Genomic DNA, 18,027 nt, shown 5'->3' on the forward strand with positions numbered 1-18,027 from the left:
GCTGCAAAGCTCTTGCTACCCAAAACAGCTCTGAATGGCCCTGTTCCATGTGTCCCATCCCCCTTGGCTCAGGCCTGTGGGGATGAGGACATCCTATATACAATTTTCTAATATTTCCTGGACACCCCAAGTCCTGGACCCCATTACAAATCCCTTCTTGGGGCCCTCCTCTTGGCTGCACCCTGCTTCAACACGGCTGCCTTTGATTGACAGTTCCTAGATCCCATACCTCAGTCCTGGCTGCAAGAGAGACCAGGGAAAAGTTTCTGGGGTTTACTTAAGGGTTCAGAGTTTATAGTAAAATTGTTTAAAAGATCTGGATGGTCCAAAAGCTAGGACTGACTGCTGCTCTGTGAGCTTTTTGTTCCTGTTCTGTGAAAAGATAACGGGTTTTCACCAGAATGTACGTATCCAAGCACACTGTTCAGCTCAGCTGACGTTTTTTTGTAGCATGTTTGCTAAATGAAGGACATAGATTATAGATTCAGATTCTCATGTCAAGCTCCTTGTCTCATGGCTGACCAGCACTTTGAATATCCCTTCCTTAAAGCAACCTACCTGTTTTAGGGGAGTTCTTTAGCAGGCTATCTCATTTAATCCTTACAGCAACCTGGGGAAGAGGTTGGCAATTGAGATGTATGTTAGGACTTTCAGTGTCACGAAAACTCAGGCTTCAAATAGCTAGTTCATAGTAAGGTAGGTCTGTTCCTCTAAGTTGCATTTTTAAAAATTCTGTGTGTTCAAGAATGCTAGGAGGCTCTATAAAGTGGCTGCAATTAATTTTTTACTGATAAGGTATGAAAGGTGTATTCAAATAGATCCCACCTAAGGAGTTTTCTGCAGCTAGCTCAGGTGTGAATGTAGCTGTGAAAGCTGGACGAGGTCATGGACCCACACAAGTAAAGATAAGAGAATCTCAAGTTCAGGGCAAAATAAAATCCAGAAGAGATAGACCTGAGACTAAAAGCACCATAGTTAGAGTAAAATAGCTTTTAATTTACTTCTGGCATTTAAAAAAAAAACATACTTGAACTGTTAAATTGGAATTAATCTGGAACCCCAAGCAAGATTGGTGAGATTGTTCTGCAAATCCTTTTCTGAAAAGGTTCCGATTCACAGTGGGACTAGAACTTTAAACCACTATCAGCTCTGTTCAGTAATTAGAGTGCGTGCACTTTCTGTCTCACACCATCCTGGGCCATTGGTCAGACAGTAGATGAATAAAACGAGATCCTGTCATGGAGCCTGTGGGCCAGTGGGAGAAACACACACAGTACTAAAGGGCCGTATGTGCAATAAAAGTTCCACACAAGTTGTGGGCCCTTAGTTTACTGAGGGGCAGTCGGAGGTGGCTCCCTCAGAAGAGAAGGCTTGGGCTGGCTTAAAAGATGGGTAAGTGCATGACCAAACTTGCAGCATAGCTTGTACAGGGAAGTCATTAGTGAAGGATGGATTTCAGTTTGAAAGGTGGATAGGGGATAAGTCATATGAAGTAGGTTTTTGCCTCTGGGTGATGGGGAGTCAGAAGGATTTTAAGCAAATAATGAATAGATTTTCATCTCAGATGGCTCTGACAGCAGTGTGGGAACAGGGCAAGGGAGGATACTGGGGCAGAGGATCAATAGTCCAAGATGACATAATGGGAGCAATTGCTAAATTACTGGGAACAGGAACATCAGAGATAAGTAAAAGTGCTGATTTTCAATAAAGAAGGAGGAATTCTGCAAATACAAATCAGCGAACTCAACATGGGTCTCTTAGTTACAAGTGACAAAGCAAATGTAAACAGTAATATAAACAGAGACACTTTAAAATGGAGCCGGATCTGGCACACCAGAGGAACTGCCTTGGGTGGCTTGTAACTCAAACCTTGGAGTATAACTTTTGGATTGGGCCTAAGCAACTGTGTTTCCCAAAGCACTGTTTGCAAAGATAACCAAAAGTTATTATGACCACAGGACTGAAAATTAAAAACACTTTAAAAGTAACATCACTATGATATCTGCACCAATAGAAGTGCTTTCCTTCTAATGATGTAATTGTTCTTCTCCTTTCTCATACCCACTGCCTTTGTTGCCTAATCAGAACATTATTTGTAGGCTTCTGCCCAAATTAATGGTTCCCGAATACCTATTCTTACTGATCTCAAATAAACACTTGTTTGCCTCTCACGTTGAAAAGTTTTTTTATTTTTAAGTTAACCAACTAACATGACTAGTACTCATATCTGGCACTGCTGGCTTCCAGTTGCACAAGCCACGTGAAACTTGTCTCCTCTCAGCTCTGCTTTCTCCTGGGTCTGCTTCATGTCCAAAGTGGCTCTCTCTGCCCAAGGGGTTGTAAAGACTGCCACCAGCAGCAGGCTTTCTCCCAGTTTAGCAATCCAGTCGGAAACGATCCTTTCTTCAGTTCTGCAAAATTCCCTAGACCATCTCATTGGGACCAACACTACACCAGTCCCTGTGTCGTGCTGGCCTGACCTGGATCCAGTGATCACTCCTCATCTGAAACATGCAGTTTGAGTGGCAAAGGGGTGGTTCACCACTACACTAACGGATAATGTTTTTGGCGGTTTTAATTATATCATTGACATCAGTGAAAAAAAAAAAAACCCTCTTTAATTCCTCAAAGGAGTCATTCAATACTGGAATGAATGGGTACATTTAGCCGAGCACTTCAAAGAACTGTAGCTCTGACTGGTGTGGCTCAGTGGGTTAGGCGTCCTCCTGCAAACCGAAAGGGTGCCAGTTGATTCCGGGTCAGGGCTCATGCCTGGGTTGTGGGTCGGTCCTCAGTTTGGGGCGCCAGAGAAGTAACCCATCCGATGTTTCTCTCGCACATCGATGTTTGTGTCTGTCCCTCTCTTTGACTCCCTCCCTTCCTCTCTAAAAATAAATAAAATCTTAAAAAAAAAAAAACCCCAAAACCTAACACAACAACTGTAGGTCTGAGCAACCATCCATTTGAAAAGCTGAAGGTTATTGCTTGGATAGGCGGAATTAAATAGCAAAAAGAGCTGGTAAAGGCTACAAGATATAACAGACCACGTGCTGCAAACAAATACAGCTAGAGAAAGAAAGGGCTTGGTAGAATTTTCGCCAAGAGTGTACTCCAGAGGCCGGGCAGTTTTTGCTGACAATCGCACCTCCTGGCGTCAGCTTCCACTACATTCTTGGGACTCCACGGCCTGTGGAGCCTAAGTCTCTGGTGGGCCGTGTCGCGCAGGCACTGTAAACCCAGGCAAGTCCAAAGCTGAGTTTGTCGCCCCCCTGCATGCCCAACCTGTCTCTCCTCTACCCATTTCGTTGTTCAAGCCAGACATTTGGGAGTCATCCCAGACGCCTTCCTCACCCCCAACCTAGTCACTGCATTCCCTTCACCTCTCAAATATCTCAATCCACTCCTCCCATCCCTGCTGCCGCTACTCTAGTTCAGCCTCAAGTCTCACCTGGATTGAGAGCCTCCGTCCTCAGCTCCAATTCCTGCCCCTAACAGTCCCTCGCAGGAGCCACCGTGACCTTTCTAAAGGCAAACCTGAAAACGACATCCCTGCTTAAAGTCCTCCTCCGGCTCCCCTTTTCTGGAGGAAGAAGCCCAGGCTCCTCAATAGAGAAGCCAGGTTGCGGAGCGGGGGAGGGATGGGGGGGCGGGGTTAGTGAAGTTCCGCCTGGGGCGCGAAGGGAACTGGGACGAAGGTAAGTTAGAACCGAGGGCACCTGAGTAGTGTTTCTAGGCTGAGGGGTAGGGACCCGCTGGTGGAACGAGGCTGGGGGGAGGGTGTCGAAGCTCGGTGCGAGCGCTGGGGTGGGAAGGCGGGGCCGCGAGCCAGCGGTGCTGCACGTTCCAAGTGGCATGTCCCCAGGGCACTGATCTGGCCGAGCGCTGGGGTGGGACCGGTGGCCCGCGGCCTCCGGGCAGCAGGGGGCGGCCTTGCCCACCGCGGCGGCTTTCGGTCACGGGCTCCGCGCCTTTCGGGAGACACGGCGACCTCGGGCAGCGGGTCGCGTGGGCCGGGCATGGCAGCGTGGAGCCCGGCAGCGGCAGCGCTTTTGCTCCACCGGATTCGCGGGGTGAGCACGCCCCAGGGCGGGAGCTGCTGAGGGCCCGCACGGCCGGGGCAGAGGGCTCTGAGTCCTTTCTGTCATTCATTCCTTCGTTGGTTCGTTCATTCAGTGGGCCGGGCAACAGGATTGGGAGAAGTGTCAGGCCCTGGTGCGCTAGGGGTCCTCCCGAGCTGGGTGGAGGTCGGCCAAGGGAAACAGACACCTAAACAGCCATAATACAGCTGTCATGGGCAGGCAGTGGTGATCTTTCGAGCCGAAGACATAGGGATCCTAGCCATCCTAGGGTCACAGCGTGGGTGCCAGGCATGGTGGCGGGGTCTGGACTGTGGGAACTGTCCCCCGGTCTCGTTGACCTTGGCCCGCTGAAAATCCCAGGCACCCGGAGTGGAAGCCCAGCAGAGGGCACTCACTACGCGCTCCCCTTTCTCTCCCTTTCTCTCTCCCCTTTCTGATTCACCCTTTGCTCACTTCATCCACTTCTTTCCCTTTCCTCTCTTATTCTTCCTTCTCTCCTGCTGGTCTTAGACCTGCCTCCTGGAAGAAGTTCAACAGGTGGCTTCTAGAGTGGACCGGCGACGTCTGGGGATTGCCTGATTAGAGGCCGCTGCCCACACATCTGCTAAGATGAAGGAAAGGCTTCTCCCAAGAAATCTGCAGTGCTAACTAACCCCCCTCCTTAGTTACTACCCCTCTGCCTGCCACCTGATTATTCTATCCATCAGCCCCTCAAGCCACTTTCCTCAGAAGAGGTTCCACTGCACCCCACACCCCATTTTTAACCAGGTCTACAACATCAAGTTTGTCTCCTTTCACACAGTCTGAGTCCAAATCAGCTGCCTCCCATGCTTATTTGCGGCCACCGAGTAGGCATGTCCTGAATTGTGTGGCTCTTTCCCTGCTCATTCATTCATCCATCCATCCATCCATTTGTCACCCACGTCCCCTGAGGGCCTGCCCTGGGCGCAGCTCTGGAAGGCAGCAGTAACAGGACAGCCTCAGTCTTGGCCTTTGAGAGCTGCTGGTGAAAGAGCCAGTGCCCAGGTCATTTTAAAGAAGGTGCTCTGAGATTCTGAAACGCAGGACCCTGCATCAGGCGAGGCTGGAGGATGGGCAGGACTGATGGAGGGGAGGTGCCTTTAGCACCAGCCCTTGATAAACAGTGCTGGTGTTTTCCTACCTGCTATCCTCCTCCAGTCAGGGACCCAAGCTGGTGCTACTCCCAGTCAGGCATCTTTCCTCACTAGCTTCAAAGGGCACCGCTTGGTGCAGGTTACTTTGGCACCAAGATGCCCATGTCCAAAATCTTTAGCCTGACCTTCAGGGCCTGCCATGCTCTTTTCAGTCTCCCTTTTCAGTGCCAACCCAGCCAAGAGGCTGCTGACCTGATTTCTGCCCTTCACCCCCTAAGGGTTGAGATACGTTCCCCTCAGAAGCATTTGCTCCCTGTGGTAGCCATTAGGGGTGTGTGTGTGTGTGTGTGCAGAGTGTTTGCCAATGGTAAACAATCTAAAAATGTTTCTCCTTCATGTCGTTTAGTAGAATTCTGCTGCTTCTCCTCAGTGAGAATTTGTTCATGTAGCAAAGGGTTGCTGGCTTGTTGAGCAGTAGGTTACAAGGTCATGTCCCACTGCAGAGACTGGAATGTTAATCGGGCCTAAAGCGTGGGGGTATTGGCCCCATCAGTGAATGCATGGCCAGTTACACCGAGGGTTAGCTGGGCACAGCTGCCTGGCCTCTCCCTGCTCGGCATTTCACTAATGGATCCGGCCTTGGGCATGCTACTTAATGCCTGTTTCCTCACCTATACAACCGGCATCATGATAGTATCTCACGGCATTACTATGACAGGTTAAACATCTATTGAACTGGGTTTGGAGCCTTGTCTCTAGAGTCATAGTGAGTTACTTACAATCACTCCTACCTGCACCCCAAGAAAGTTTATTCTGCATCCTGTGGAGCTTAAAGGGGCTTCTGACACCACACAGCTCCTCTGACATAGCCCATGGCCGGGCTGGCCCAGCCTAGTAGGAAAATGGCAGGTGGGTCCCGCACAGCGGCCCAGCAGGTGGCAAAATGACACCGGGGGCAGCATCATCTTGCTCAGCCATGACTCCTCTCTTCTGGGGCAGATTCCTCTTCTTCACTGTGCCCAGCGGATGTTTGCCTCGCAGACTGAGGGGGAGCTCAAAGTAACCCAAATTCTCAAAGAAAACTTTCCTCAAGCTACAACTATCAAAGTCACTGACATTTCAGGTAAGCTTTTCTTTCATCTCACAGAGTGTGGTAGGATTTTGCCCTCTGGAAGGGCAGAGGACGGGGTGGGGGGGGCAGCTTAGCAGAGGGAATTTGATCACTTCTCGGTATGTGTGGCTTTTAGGCAGATGTAGATACACCTGTGGGGATACAGAAACATCGGGGGAAACTGTGGGGACGAGGTCCCTCTCAGTCACCCTTGGGCTCTGGTCTACGGTCTTTCATTTGAATGTGACGTGGGCTTTGCAAAAATTTCCCCACATTCTTCTGATACCCTTGAATGTCAGAGCTGGAGTGGACCCCAGGAGGAGTTTGTCCCTTTGGGAAAAGTAACTGCCTCACTTTTTCCACAAGATGAGCCCAGGGAGGCCAAGGAACCTACCCGGTCCCTCACATGGAGGAGGCGACAGACCTGGAACGGGAACCAGAACCAGGACCCAGGGCAGACTCTGGCCTGAGCCCAGTTTCCTGCCCCAGCCAGACCCTGCCTTTCTCAGATGGCCACTGGCACCTCGCAGCTCAGGCTGGCTGTGTGTTAGGAGCAGGCTGGGCAACCCCTTCTGTACCCACAGGACGGGGAAGATAGGGCCTTTTTCCAGACACACCCATGGGGCAGCCTGGCAGTGGGTGTGCCCTTGACTGCCCACACCCAGACTTGGCTTTGCCACTCTGCTTTGCCACAATGCCGGCTCACAGGTTTTTCTGAGGACATAACATTTATAAGGATTGGAAGAAAGTAGTTTTTTGCCCTGGCTGGGTGGCTCAGTTAAATATCCTGATATGCCAAGGTCGTGGGTTCAATCCCTGGTCAGGGCACATAACAAGAATCAACCAATGAACATGTAAATAAGTGGAACAACAAATCGATTTTCCTCTCTCTCTCCCCCCACTTCCCCTCTTCCTCTCTTAAAAATCAATAATAATAAAAAAGGATACCCTTGTTGGTGTGGCTCAGTTGGTTGAAGCGTCATCCCATAACCAAAAGGTTGCAGGTTCAATTCCCTGTCAGGGCACAACCTGGGTTGCAGATTCCATCCCCGGTTTAAGCGCGTGTGGGAGGCAACTTTCAGTGCTCCTCTCTGGAATCGATGTCTCTCTCTCTCCCTTTCTCCTTTCCTCTCTCCCTAAAAAGTAATGAAGTAGGATCGCTTTGGTGTGGTCCCCTAGCACCACTACCTTTTTGTTCTTTGTACTTCATGTTTTAAAAAAAGCTTTCCGGAACCAGTCAAGATGGAGGCATAGGTAAATACATCTCGCCTTCTTGCACAGCTATAGCAGAAATTACAACTAGACTAAAAAACAAATATCACCAAGAATTGTCAGAAAATTGAGCTGTATGGAAGTCCGACAACCAAGGAATTAAGGAAGCTGCATTCATCCGGACGGGTAGGAGGGGTGGAGATGGGGAGGCGTGGATACATGGAGTGGCGCAGAGAGGTGCAGAGACATAGTCGGGTGGTCCCCCATCCACGTGTGGTAGATAAAAATTGGGGGGGATACCTCACAGTGAGGGATCCCAACTCTAGACGAGACCACCCAGCCCAGGGTTCCAGCGCCAGGAAGATAAGACCCCATAACTACTGGCTGTAAAAACCAGTGGGATTTGGGCAGTGGATTCTCAAGAGACTCTTCTTAAAGGGCCCTCAACGGACTTAGGACTCTTGCAGACCTACCCTCTCTGGGATTCAGCACCAGGGCAACCACTGGAAGGGCACCAGTGGCATACGGGGAGAAAGCAAAGTGACTGGCAACAGGGCAAGTGCCGGGAGACAGCTTCTTCCTGGGTGAAACTCCAGAGGCCAGGCAGCAGCATTGTCCCCTTGTGAGCCCTCCCCCACACAGCCACAGAGCTGTGACACATGTTGCCTTGCCCTGGTGATTACCTAAGGCTTTGGTAAGTTGCCCCATACAACTTACAGGTGCACTTTTCTACAATAGGCTACACTAAGACAGGGAGTCAAAGCAGATCTACTGACTTCCGGCAAAGGTGGACATGTAGGCAGACACACTGTGCCTCCTCGCACAACCAAGAGAAGGACAACAACAAATTCAAAAACAAAAAACAACCAGAACTGACAGAAAACTGAACTGTATGGAAGTCTGACAACCAGAGAGTTAAAGAAGAAACATTCATCCAGACTGGTAGGAGGGGCAGAGACGGGCAGCCAGGTGGAGAGGACTTGTGGCAAGGCTGCAGCTGGTGGGCAAGGTGGAGGCTGGCGGACCCAGCGAGGTGGCGGATTGCGGACCAGTTGGTCCCACATGAGTGCAGATAAACCAGGAAGAACAACTGGGGAAATGAGACAGACTGAGCAACCCGGGGTTCCAGCGCAGGGAAATAAAGCCTCAAACCTCGGATTGAAAACACCTGTGGGAGTTGAGGCAGCAGTGGGAGAAACTCCCAGCCTCACAGAAGAGTTCATTGGGGAGACCTACAGGGTCCTGGAACGTACACAAACCCACACACTTGTGAATCAGCACCAGAAGGGTCCAATTTGATTATGGGTAGTGAGGGAAGTGACTGAAAACTGGCAGAAAGCTGAGCAAGTGGCACTGTTCCCTCTTGGACCCCTCCCCCACATATAGTATCACAACACAGCCACGTGAGTTGCCTTGCCCTGGTGAACACCTAAGGCTCCGCCCCTTACTACATAACAGGCACACTGAGACCAAAAAAAAAAAAAAAAAAAAAAAAAGGCCCAAATGAAAGAATAGACCAAAGCTCCAGAAAAAAATACAACTAAGTGACGAAGAGATAGCCAACCTATCAGATGCACAGTTCAAAACACTGGTAATCAGGATGCTCACAGAATTGGTTGAATATGGTCACAAATTAGATGAAAAAATGAAGGCTATGAAAAGAGAGATAAAGGAAAATGTACATGGAAACAACAGTGACGGGAAGGAAACTGGGACTCAAATCAACGGTGTGGACCAGAAGGAAGAAAGGAACATTCAACCAGAACAGAATGAAGAAACAAGAATTGAAAAAAATGAGGAGAGGCTTAGGAACATCTGGGACATCTTGAAACATTCCAACATCGGAATCATAGGGGTACCAGAAGGAGAAGAAGAAGAGCAACAAATTGAAAACTTATTTGAACAAATAATGAAGGAGAACTTCCCTAATCTGGCAAAGGAAGTAGATTTCCAGGAAGTCCAGGAAGCTCAGAGAGTCCCAAGGAAGTTGGACCCAAGGAGGAACACACCAAGGCACATCATAATTACATTAGGCAAGATTAAAGATAAGAAGAGAATCTTAAAAACTACAAGAAGAGACAGTTACCTACAAAGGACTTCCCATAGGCTACCAGCTGATTTCTCAAAAGAAACCTTGCAGGCAAGAAGGGGCTGGAAAGAAGTATTCCAAGTCATGAAAGGCAAAGACCTACATCCAAGATTACTCTATCCAGCAAAGCTATCATTTAGAATGGAGGGGCAGATAAAGTGTTTCCCAGACAAAGTCAAGTTAAAGGAGTTCATCATCACCGAGCCCTTATTATATGGAATGCTAAAGGAAATTATAGAACAAAAAGAAGATCAAAACTGTGAACATTAAAATGGCAATAAATTCACAACTATCAACAGTTGCATCCAAATAACAAACTATGCAAATGAACAGAACAGGAACAGAAGCATAGACATGGAGATCTTTCAAAGGGTTATCATGTGGGCAGGGGAAGGAGGACAATGGGGGAAAAGGTGCAGGGATTAAGAAGCATAAATGGTAGGTACAAAATAGGCAGGGGGAGGTTAAGAACAGTATAGGAAATGGAGAAGCCAAAGAACTTATATGCACGACCCATGGACATGAACTAAGGGGTGTGGGGATTGTTGGAGGGAGTGGGGGTATATGGTGGAGGGGGACAAAAGGGGGAAAACTGGGTCAACTCTAAAAGCATAATCAATAAAATATATTTTAAAATAAAATAAAAAGCCATGAAAAAAATGTCCTTGGATGAGGATTAAAAAAAAAAGTTTTTATTCTGAAAACTAGAAGAAATTAGTCAATCTAAAGATCCTTTGGAATGGTAGGAGGGGGGAGCACTCAGAGCAATGCTGAGGCCTTGATGTTACTAAGCCTGTACCTGCCTCTGGGCCCAAGTCTGGCAGAGCTGGAACTTGGCCTCCTGTCTGACTCTTCCCAGTCGTGGACTGAGTACAGAAAGGGAACTGAGGCTGGGAACCTGGTTTAACCAAAGCTTGGCCCCCTGGAGCTCATAAGAGGAACATAACAGAGCAGTGGCCTGGGGTTAACAGCACAGGGGATATTCTCTTTCTAGCCCAGGTCGTGTCACACCAGAGCAGCATGTTTTCTCATCAGTCATCTGCACCAGCTCTCCCGCCGTGTGGAGACAAAGCTTGGTCAGGGGGCGGATGAGTCCACCCCAAGCTCTGTCTCCCTGCAGAAGCCCTGGATGAAGCATGCAGTGCAGCTTACAGAGCAGGAGGTGCTGGGAGATCCCAGCAGCTCCGGGACCCACGTGTCTGCAGTTTTTATTGTAACACTATGTCCCCGTCTCTCTCACACTTCCTTGTTTCTTTCTTTGCTTTCTGATAATATTACACAATTTTCAGACCGAGTTTTCGTGTATTTTAAAAAAAGATTTTATTTACTTATTTTTAGAGAAGGGAAGGGAGGGAGAAAGAGAGGGAGAGAAACATCAATGTGTGGTTGCCTCTTGTGCGCTCCTTACTAGGGACCTGGCCCACAACCCAGGCATGTGCTCTAACTGGGAATCGAACCAGCAACCCTTTGGTTCACAGGCTGGCACTGAATCCACTGAACCACACCAGCCATTGCTCATGTATTTTTGTACTTTAAAAGATTGCTAGTATTTTTTGAAGGTGGAACACTGAAATTCAGTCCCTCCCACCCTCCTCCATGGCATTTGTTGGCTCAATGAAAGGAAATACTAGGAAAACCTACATTTCCTATGTTTTCCATACTTTGTGCCTTATCTTTCCTATCTCACGAGTAATAATCCTGGGAGGTGCAGCTGCCTTGCACCAGGGGGAACACGCTCTGGATGGAGGCAGCCTGCCAGGGGGAATGTGTGGCCGGATTGTTAGCCATGACCTTTTCCCAACAGTCCTAACAACTTTCTGCTAATCAGTAGTATTTAGAGCTTCTTGAGGTGATACGGGACTTCAAGGACATGTGGGGCTGTGGCTGCCCTAACTTAATAATTGAAATGCTTTCAAATTGCGTTTATTTCAGGAGGCTGTGGGGCAATGTATGAAATTCATATTGAGTCAGAAGAATTTAAGGAGAAGAGGACCGTCCAGCAGCACCAGATGGTAAACCAGGTCAGTAGAGGCAAAAATGCTCCTCTGCCTCCGCCGTCCGAAAGGGCCTGGCGAGTGGCAGTGCCATTTTACTGGCAGTCCTGGGAGAGAATGACGTAGTACCGCAGCCGTGCAAGCAGGACTTAGGACCCGAGAAAAACATACTCTGGAATCTGATCATGGGCAAATATGACATGACTTTTATTCAAAATTGAAAACAAGTGTAAGAGTACTAAAAGTTGTATTTTTGTAGATTTGAGGATTTTTTTTTAGCCTCTCTTTAGGACTGCTTTACAGATGGGTAAATTGAGGCACAGCATAGTTGAGAATTGTTCCAGCTGCCCCAGACCCAGTGACAGACAGTAGGGGTCGGAAACATCAGATTTAACCACACAAAGCCAAGTTTATTTATTATCTATGCTTATTTTACTTGGAATTAATAGCAGTCTTGACATCATTCTGGAAGGTTTTGAACATTGTGAACTAGTTTAACTTTTTAAAGCACAGTTTTGGTCATGAGATTCCCTCTGTGACCCCTATGCACCACGTTCAGGTGTACCAGATTGCTGTTGATGCCTTCCCCGCCTGTCTTGGCACGCACCCTCCCTCAGCCCCTGCCCGCTGGTCTCTGTGCCTCTGGGTCCTTGCCCAGATCAGACCTCCTGCAGGGTGCCCTTCCTTCTCTGCCCAGCTCAAATGCCGCCTCCCTACCTGCCCGGCAGGCATAAATGCCTTCCACCCTCTGACTCCAGCATTTTCTGCCTCGAATCCTGGACATTTCCTTCCCTTGGCCCTGTCAGCCCTGTGTGGGATGGCCCCTTCTGGATCTCTGTTTGGATCGTTGCGGAGCCCAACCCTTCACTTCGCCTGTGGGCACTGACAGTCCGAAGGTGTGCTGGTAGTCAGGGCGGTCTGGGGTGGAACAGCAGCCACTTCTCTCCTCCAGACTGGTCCCTGCTTGATGGCCTGTGGAGGGGGGGCGGGGGTCGGGGGCAGGCCCTGCCACCCTCAGTAGTGAGCTCACTGTCCCTCTGGGAACCCGCCGATTTGTGGCCCAGCCTCTCCCAGCTCCCACGGTTCATCAGCCTTCTCTTCTGAAATAGTCACTGGCATTTGCTTTCGCCAGGCCCCAGGGATGCCAGGATTGCCAGTGTTTGTTCCCCATCCATCCTATTCCCACCCTGAGGAGCAGCTATAGGGAGAGGAGTGAGCATCGACTCAGCCCTCTGCTCCCCAGCAGGACCTGAGCCTCAGTTTCCTCTTTGGCAAAGATCGCATGAGGTGTTGACCACACGTGCCCAGCCTCATGCTGGCATGTGGAAGGCACTTGATAAATAGCAGTTGCCCTCTCCCCTTCTTGGCCTCTTTCCTTTCTGGTGCCCATCACGTCCCTCCCTCCCCCAAGGGTGCCTCTGTCTGTGTCTCCCCAGCTCAGAGCTTTTCAGTGTGCGCTCTGGTTACTCACAGAGTCCACTCCCACTCTTCTGACCTGGGATTCCCAATCCCCTGAGTGGCCTGTCTTAGTCTGCCCCCTCGTGCACCTGACTTGAAGCCTGGCTTTTCCTGGTGAATCGCAGTGTGTTCCTGTCCTTTTTTCACCTTGTACTCCTGGGCCTGATGCCCTGTCCCTGTCTGTCCATTCCACTCCCAGCTATCAGTTCCTGGGCTGCCTCCTCTGCAGATGGCCAGTGCAATAGCAGACACTCCCTCCTGGGAACAGCCACCGCAGTCCTGAGCTGGCTGGGGGTCTGGCAGCTCCTGTCACCACCATTTCTGGTGCACTTGTATTACTTCCCTTCCCTTTCTCATCATTTTCCCAAGACTTTTTATCTGTGCCCCCAGCTCCCAGAATAATGTCGTGGGCATAGCAGATGCTGAAAAATGTTTACCCAAGCTCCATCTTATAAACTGTGGAAGATTCATTTTCCCTCCAGGGCCTCAGTTTCCTCAACTTTAAACTGACCCAGGGGCCTGCTGTAGCTGTAAGACCTGTGAATTGTGCTAGGGAGCCCTCAGAGGGCTGCCAGAGAGCTGGGAGAAGGCGCCACTTAGGGCACAAGGGGTCGAGGCTTTCGTGTGAAGGTGTGACTGCACCCTCGCCTAGCCATGCAGGCTTTAGGGATTGCAGCCTTGACATAAACACAGGGACAGCCTCTCGGAAGCATTCTGTGCCTGCAGAAAGCAGAGAGCATGTGGCCCAGGGGGCTGTGTGCCTTTCCCCCAGAGATGACATGAGGTTCTCTCTGGAGGCATTTCTGCTTGTCTGTAGAGTTGAGGAGGCTTGTATGTGAATGTGAGGGTGGAGATTGTGGGGCAGCTCACTGGCTCCAAACCCAACAGCAGCTCCCAGCATCAGGGCTGGACAGGAACCCAAAGGAGACAAGTGGCCAGGACATCAGGAAATCCAGGTTCAGGTCTTATCTGTTAGTCACTTGCTGACTTTGGACAAAGGGTAAACGCTCTGTTTCTTTTTTAGCTAAGAAGGGGATAGGACTAGGCTATCTCTCCTTACTTGATAAACCTGACCACATGTATTTGCATTCTTTCATTTGTAAGCGACAGAGAGCAGGTTAAAACTAACATAAGCAAACAAAGGGAATGAATTGGCCCCTTTGTTATCTGGTTTCTAGCATATCTAGACTCAGAGTCTTAAAAAAGTTCATTTGCTTGCTCTTTTTCCTATCTTCTCTGAACTTTCACCTTCTGTGTGTCAGCCTCGTTTTCTCCTACTGGAGATGGACTTTTGCTTCTTGGTGGGCAACATGGCCCCCAGCTGCCTCCAACTGACATTATTCCAATATAGTGACCCAAGAGAGAAGGTGCTATTCTAAAAAAAATCCCAGGGAAGATTCTGATTGGCCCATTTTGGATCATGTGCCACACCTGAACCAATCAGGCTGGACCAAGGGTGCAGGCTCCCTCAATACCCGGCCAGTTGGTAGTCCGACCAGCAGTACACAGTTAAAGGAACTGTTCCCCAGGAGAAAAGAGATTGCAGACAGAATAGAAGAAAAACGTCCACCCCACTGTGATGATCAGATTTGGACCTAAGATAAAGGGCTTTGAGTCTCTCCCTCTGCACTGATTACAAACTCCAGTGGTCCGTGCCTCCCTCGGGTCCTGTAGCTCCTCCCTTGGTGCTGCAGAGAAATGATATCCATCTGACTGTGGTGCTCATTCAGGTTTGTGCCCTGACCCTGTTTGTAGCCTTAAACAAGTCTCATAATTATTTTCCAACATCATTTTTTAAAGTAAAATTGGATCATTTGTGCTAAATAGTCCGGTTTTAAAGAATAGCTGTTTGTTGTTCAAAATAGCAAAATACAAAAAAACAGCCTCAGAGTTCATCATTAGGGGACGGACTGAAAGGTTAGGATAGACCCGCACAATGGAACACTATGCTGACGCAACGAGGACGGCGTTCTTTATGCTGGATACAGGAAGGTCTCCGGTGGCTGGGGGGGCGGGGGGGTGCAAAGGGTGGAACACCATGTTTAAAGTGCTGCCTTTTTATTTTAAAAAGGTAGTGTGAGGTGGAATGTGCATTCGTATGAGCTTGAATATGCGTTTTTAAACCCTTGCAAAGACACAGAAACTAGCAGCAGTTCTCTGTCTGGGGATGGAGGTAGAACGGGGGGTGGAGGACAGGTGTGGGGGGAGGTGTCGCTGTGTCTTTTTGTGCCTTTTTTATTTTTGAGCCAGGTTAGATGCTGATTCAAGAAAAAATGTAAATATATTGTTTTCCAAAAAAGGAAAACCTGCTTGAATAAAACGTGTGTGCAGAGTCTTCCACAGATACAGGGCTGTATGAAGAAGCCCTCAGAGGGGCTTGTTACAGTCGGTGTCCAGTACAAAAGAAATGATGATGCTCTTTTACGTGTCTAGGCCCTGAAAGAAGAAATCAAAGGAATGCACGGATTGCGGATATTTACCTCTGTCCCCAAACGCTGACCACGCCTGGGCTGCAGAGACACTGCTGCTTACAACCTTGGATGAACTTGACCAATCTCTCCTAGGCATTTGCCAAAAAATGTATTATGTTCATAGACATTTCCATATATAATTATAGAAGAGTATGTTATCTATTTAGACGTTAATTAAAGGCAACAGATATCTGAGTCTTTTGAAGAGTCATTAGTGACACTTCTAGTTCCTTTATTTCAGAAGTGATGTCCTTTTGTCCCAAGTGGTCTCATCCTTGGACAGTGTGTTCTGCTGCTGCGCAGGAGGAACGGAGTGCCAGCTGCTTGTGTCTTGTCATGAGACTTCCCTGTTTCTCATCTGTGAAACTGCTCAGGCCCCTTAATCCTCCCGAAAAGGAAAGAAAGGATCCTTTGGTTTTTCTGTTCCCACAGTTTATCACTGTCTTTCCTTTCCTCGCCACACTTCTTACCAGAATGGTGTTGTACCCTTGGTTTCTTACTCCCTGGAATGGTCTGAGGATTTGGGGCTGCCTGGAGCATGGTCTTTCTCCTGTGTTTGAAGATCCCCCACCTTGGTGGGAGGCGGGGCCCACCTCCCCCCAACAGAAGCTGAAAAGCCTTGCTTTCCTAGCTCCCTTGAAAGTAAGGCACAGGCAGAGATGATCTAATCTCAGCCAATCACACGGATCTGCCCTGGGCTTAGCACCTGGAGAAGTGACGCCAAGAAGTGGAGGCAATGGTGCATTGATTCTGGCAGTGATAGGAAAGTGACACACTGGTGCTTCAGGGGGGGCACTGGGGCGTTTCACATACTGAAGTAAGAGTTGAAGGGCCAAGCTGCAGAAAGGACAGGGGTACAGCTAAATGTCAGGAACAGTGACGCCACCAGGCCTCTGCGTCTCCTATCCGCTACTCTCTGTAGATCAGCATTATTACCTCTCGTTCTGCACTGACTTCCGCCATATAGCCGTATGATGTTGTCAGTAGCTCTGAATTTTTGTATATATTTTAAATTTTATTTTTCAATTACAGTTTACATTCAGCATTATTTTGTATTCGTTTCAGGTGTACAGTATAGTGGTTGGACAATCATATACTTTACAAAGTGCCCTCCGATATTTCCAGTACACACCTGACACCATACATTAATTTTCGTGTCTTAATGTCCAGGCCATGGGAAGGGCATACTTTCCTTCCAAGTTCCAGTTCAAAGAATGCCGGGAAGGGCCTCTGATCCGCCCTCTTGCATCAGGAGCCACCCTGGACTAATAAGCTGGTGTCCAGGAGACCTGCAGTAACTACAGCCTCTCTCCACTGGAGTGCAGGGAGGGGCAGTGGCCAAAAAGAAGTAGGGCTTCTGTTCTCCTAAGAAGAGGCTGGAACAAAGCAACAGGTGTTCTCGACTGGAGGAAAAGATGATGTGGCCTAGCAAGCCTCCTAGGAGTCAGGGCCATCCGAGAAACTTGTGCTCTCCCCTCTGCTGCACCCCCACCCCACCCCCAGGGGACTTGTCAGGCCCATGGAAATGTGGCAATCCTATCAGTTCTGCATGTCTGCACCCAAATCTGGCAACAAGAAAATTTTAAAGTGCCCCCCGCCGCCCAAGTTGTTCTTCCCCCAAAATTAAAAGGAAAGTTGGAAGAGGAATCACAGGGTTTCTTTTTAGTCGATTAAAAAAGAAATTGTTCATCTTAGTGGCCAGAGTATAACATTGCATCTGATACAGCCAACTCCTAGCTTTTTGATTAAGTGCTCTTGTGGAAACTGCTGAACTATGAAAGATGATACATTTTCTGAGCTAAGTGTCTTTAAAAACAGTGTACAGTTTTCCAGTGGAAAATTCAGTCTTGAGGTAGGTGCTTGCTGACTGGGCAAGTCAGTGTAAGGGGAACTGCCCTGGCCACAGCACTCCCTCATGCTCCCTCCTTCCATGGGTTCCTGCAGGGCCCCTCTCACCCCTGGCTAGACCGCCCAGCTAGCAGTCATGGGGCGGGCTGGCCTGCAAGCTGGGAGAGGACCTGGGGCCACAAAGCCCCAGCAGACACCTCTGGTGGCAAGGAGTCAACAGATCCAATTCCCTTTCTTGGGAATCCAAACTGGAAAGGGTGACCCAGGGATAGCCAGGCCATAGACCTACTGAGGGCTAGTGTAGAGCTCAGGGCAAACAAAGCTGAACATTCAAATCAGGAAAATGGAGAGAATGGACAGGTAAAGAGAAGTGAAGGGCTGCCTGGGAGAAGTCATGAGGGGTACTCCAATGAGGTCTACCCAGCGCACCCACTTGTCCTCCCAGGGAGCTGCAACGCAAGGGGCAGTTTGCCTGCTCACCTCCACCTCCCACCTGTCTGGGGGACCCGCCCAGACGCCCTTGGTTCCATAGGGCGAAGGGTGGGAGAGCGCCACTGCCAGCTGAGTCCCTCAACCTCACCTGGCCAGGATCAGGCCTACTGATCTGTGACACCTGCTTTGACCGGCTCCCTGGGAGCGTCTGGAGTAGA

General features: G+C 49.2%; 1 protein-coding gene across 3 annotated transcripts; it reads left to right on the forward strand.

Moving 5' to 3' along the window:
- Positions 1-3,781: 3,781 nt before the first annotated feature.
- BOLA3 (bolA family member 3) lies at positions 3,782-15,724 on the forward strand. Of its 3 annotated transcripts, XM_053925818.1 has the most exons (4): positions 3,837-4,070; positions 6,194-6,317; positions 11,539-11,627; positions 15,492-15,724. In XM_053925818.1, exons 1-4 carry the CDS (start codon positions 4,017-4,019, stop codon positions 15,555-15,557), a joined length of 333 nt encoding a protein of 110 aa, XP_053781793.1. In that variant the 5' UTR covers positions 3,837-4,016; the 3' UTR covers positions 15,558-15,724. The 3 variants fall into 3 exon arrangements, with proteins under 3 accessions (XP_053781794.1, XP_053781795.1, XP_053781793.1); XM_053925819.2 differs by lacking the exons at positions 11,539-11,627; positions 15,492-15,724 and adding an exon at positions 6,672-7,250 and having other exon boundaries at positions 3,782-4,070; XM_053925820.2 differs by lacking the exon at positions 11,539-11,627 and having other exon boundaries at positions 3,787-4,070.
- Positions 15,725-18,027: the final 2,303 nt, after the last annotated feature.

The sequence above is a fragment of the Desmodus rotundus genome, chromosome 5, assembly GCF_022682495.2.
Source record: "Desmodus rotundus isolate HL8 chromosome 5, HLdesRot8A.1, whole genome shotgun sequence".
Classification (NCBI taxonomy): domain Eukaryota; kingdom Metazoa; phylum Chordata; class Mammalia; order Chiroptera; family Phyllostomidae; genus Desmodus; species Desmodus rotundus.

Bases quoted from the DNA above. Each gene is read 5' to 3' on its own strand.
- BOLA3 (XM_053925818.1), top strand. From the start codon at position 4,017: ATGGCAGCGTGGAGCCCGGCAGCGGCAGCGCTTTTGCTCCACCGGATT. The intron at 6,318-11,538 runs GTAAGCTTTTCT...CGTTTATTTCAG, and splicing joins CAAAGTCACTGACATTTCAG to GAGGCTGTGGGGCAATGTAT. The intron at 11,628-15,491 runs GTCAGTAGAGGC...TTACGTGTCTAG, and splicing joins AGCACCAGATGGTAAACCAG to GCCCTGAAAGAAGAAATCAA.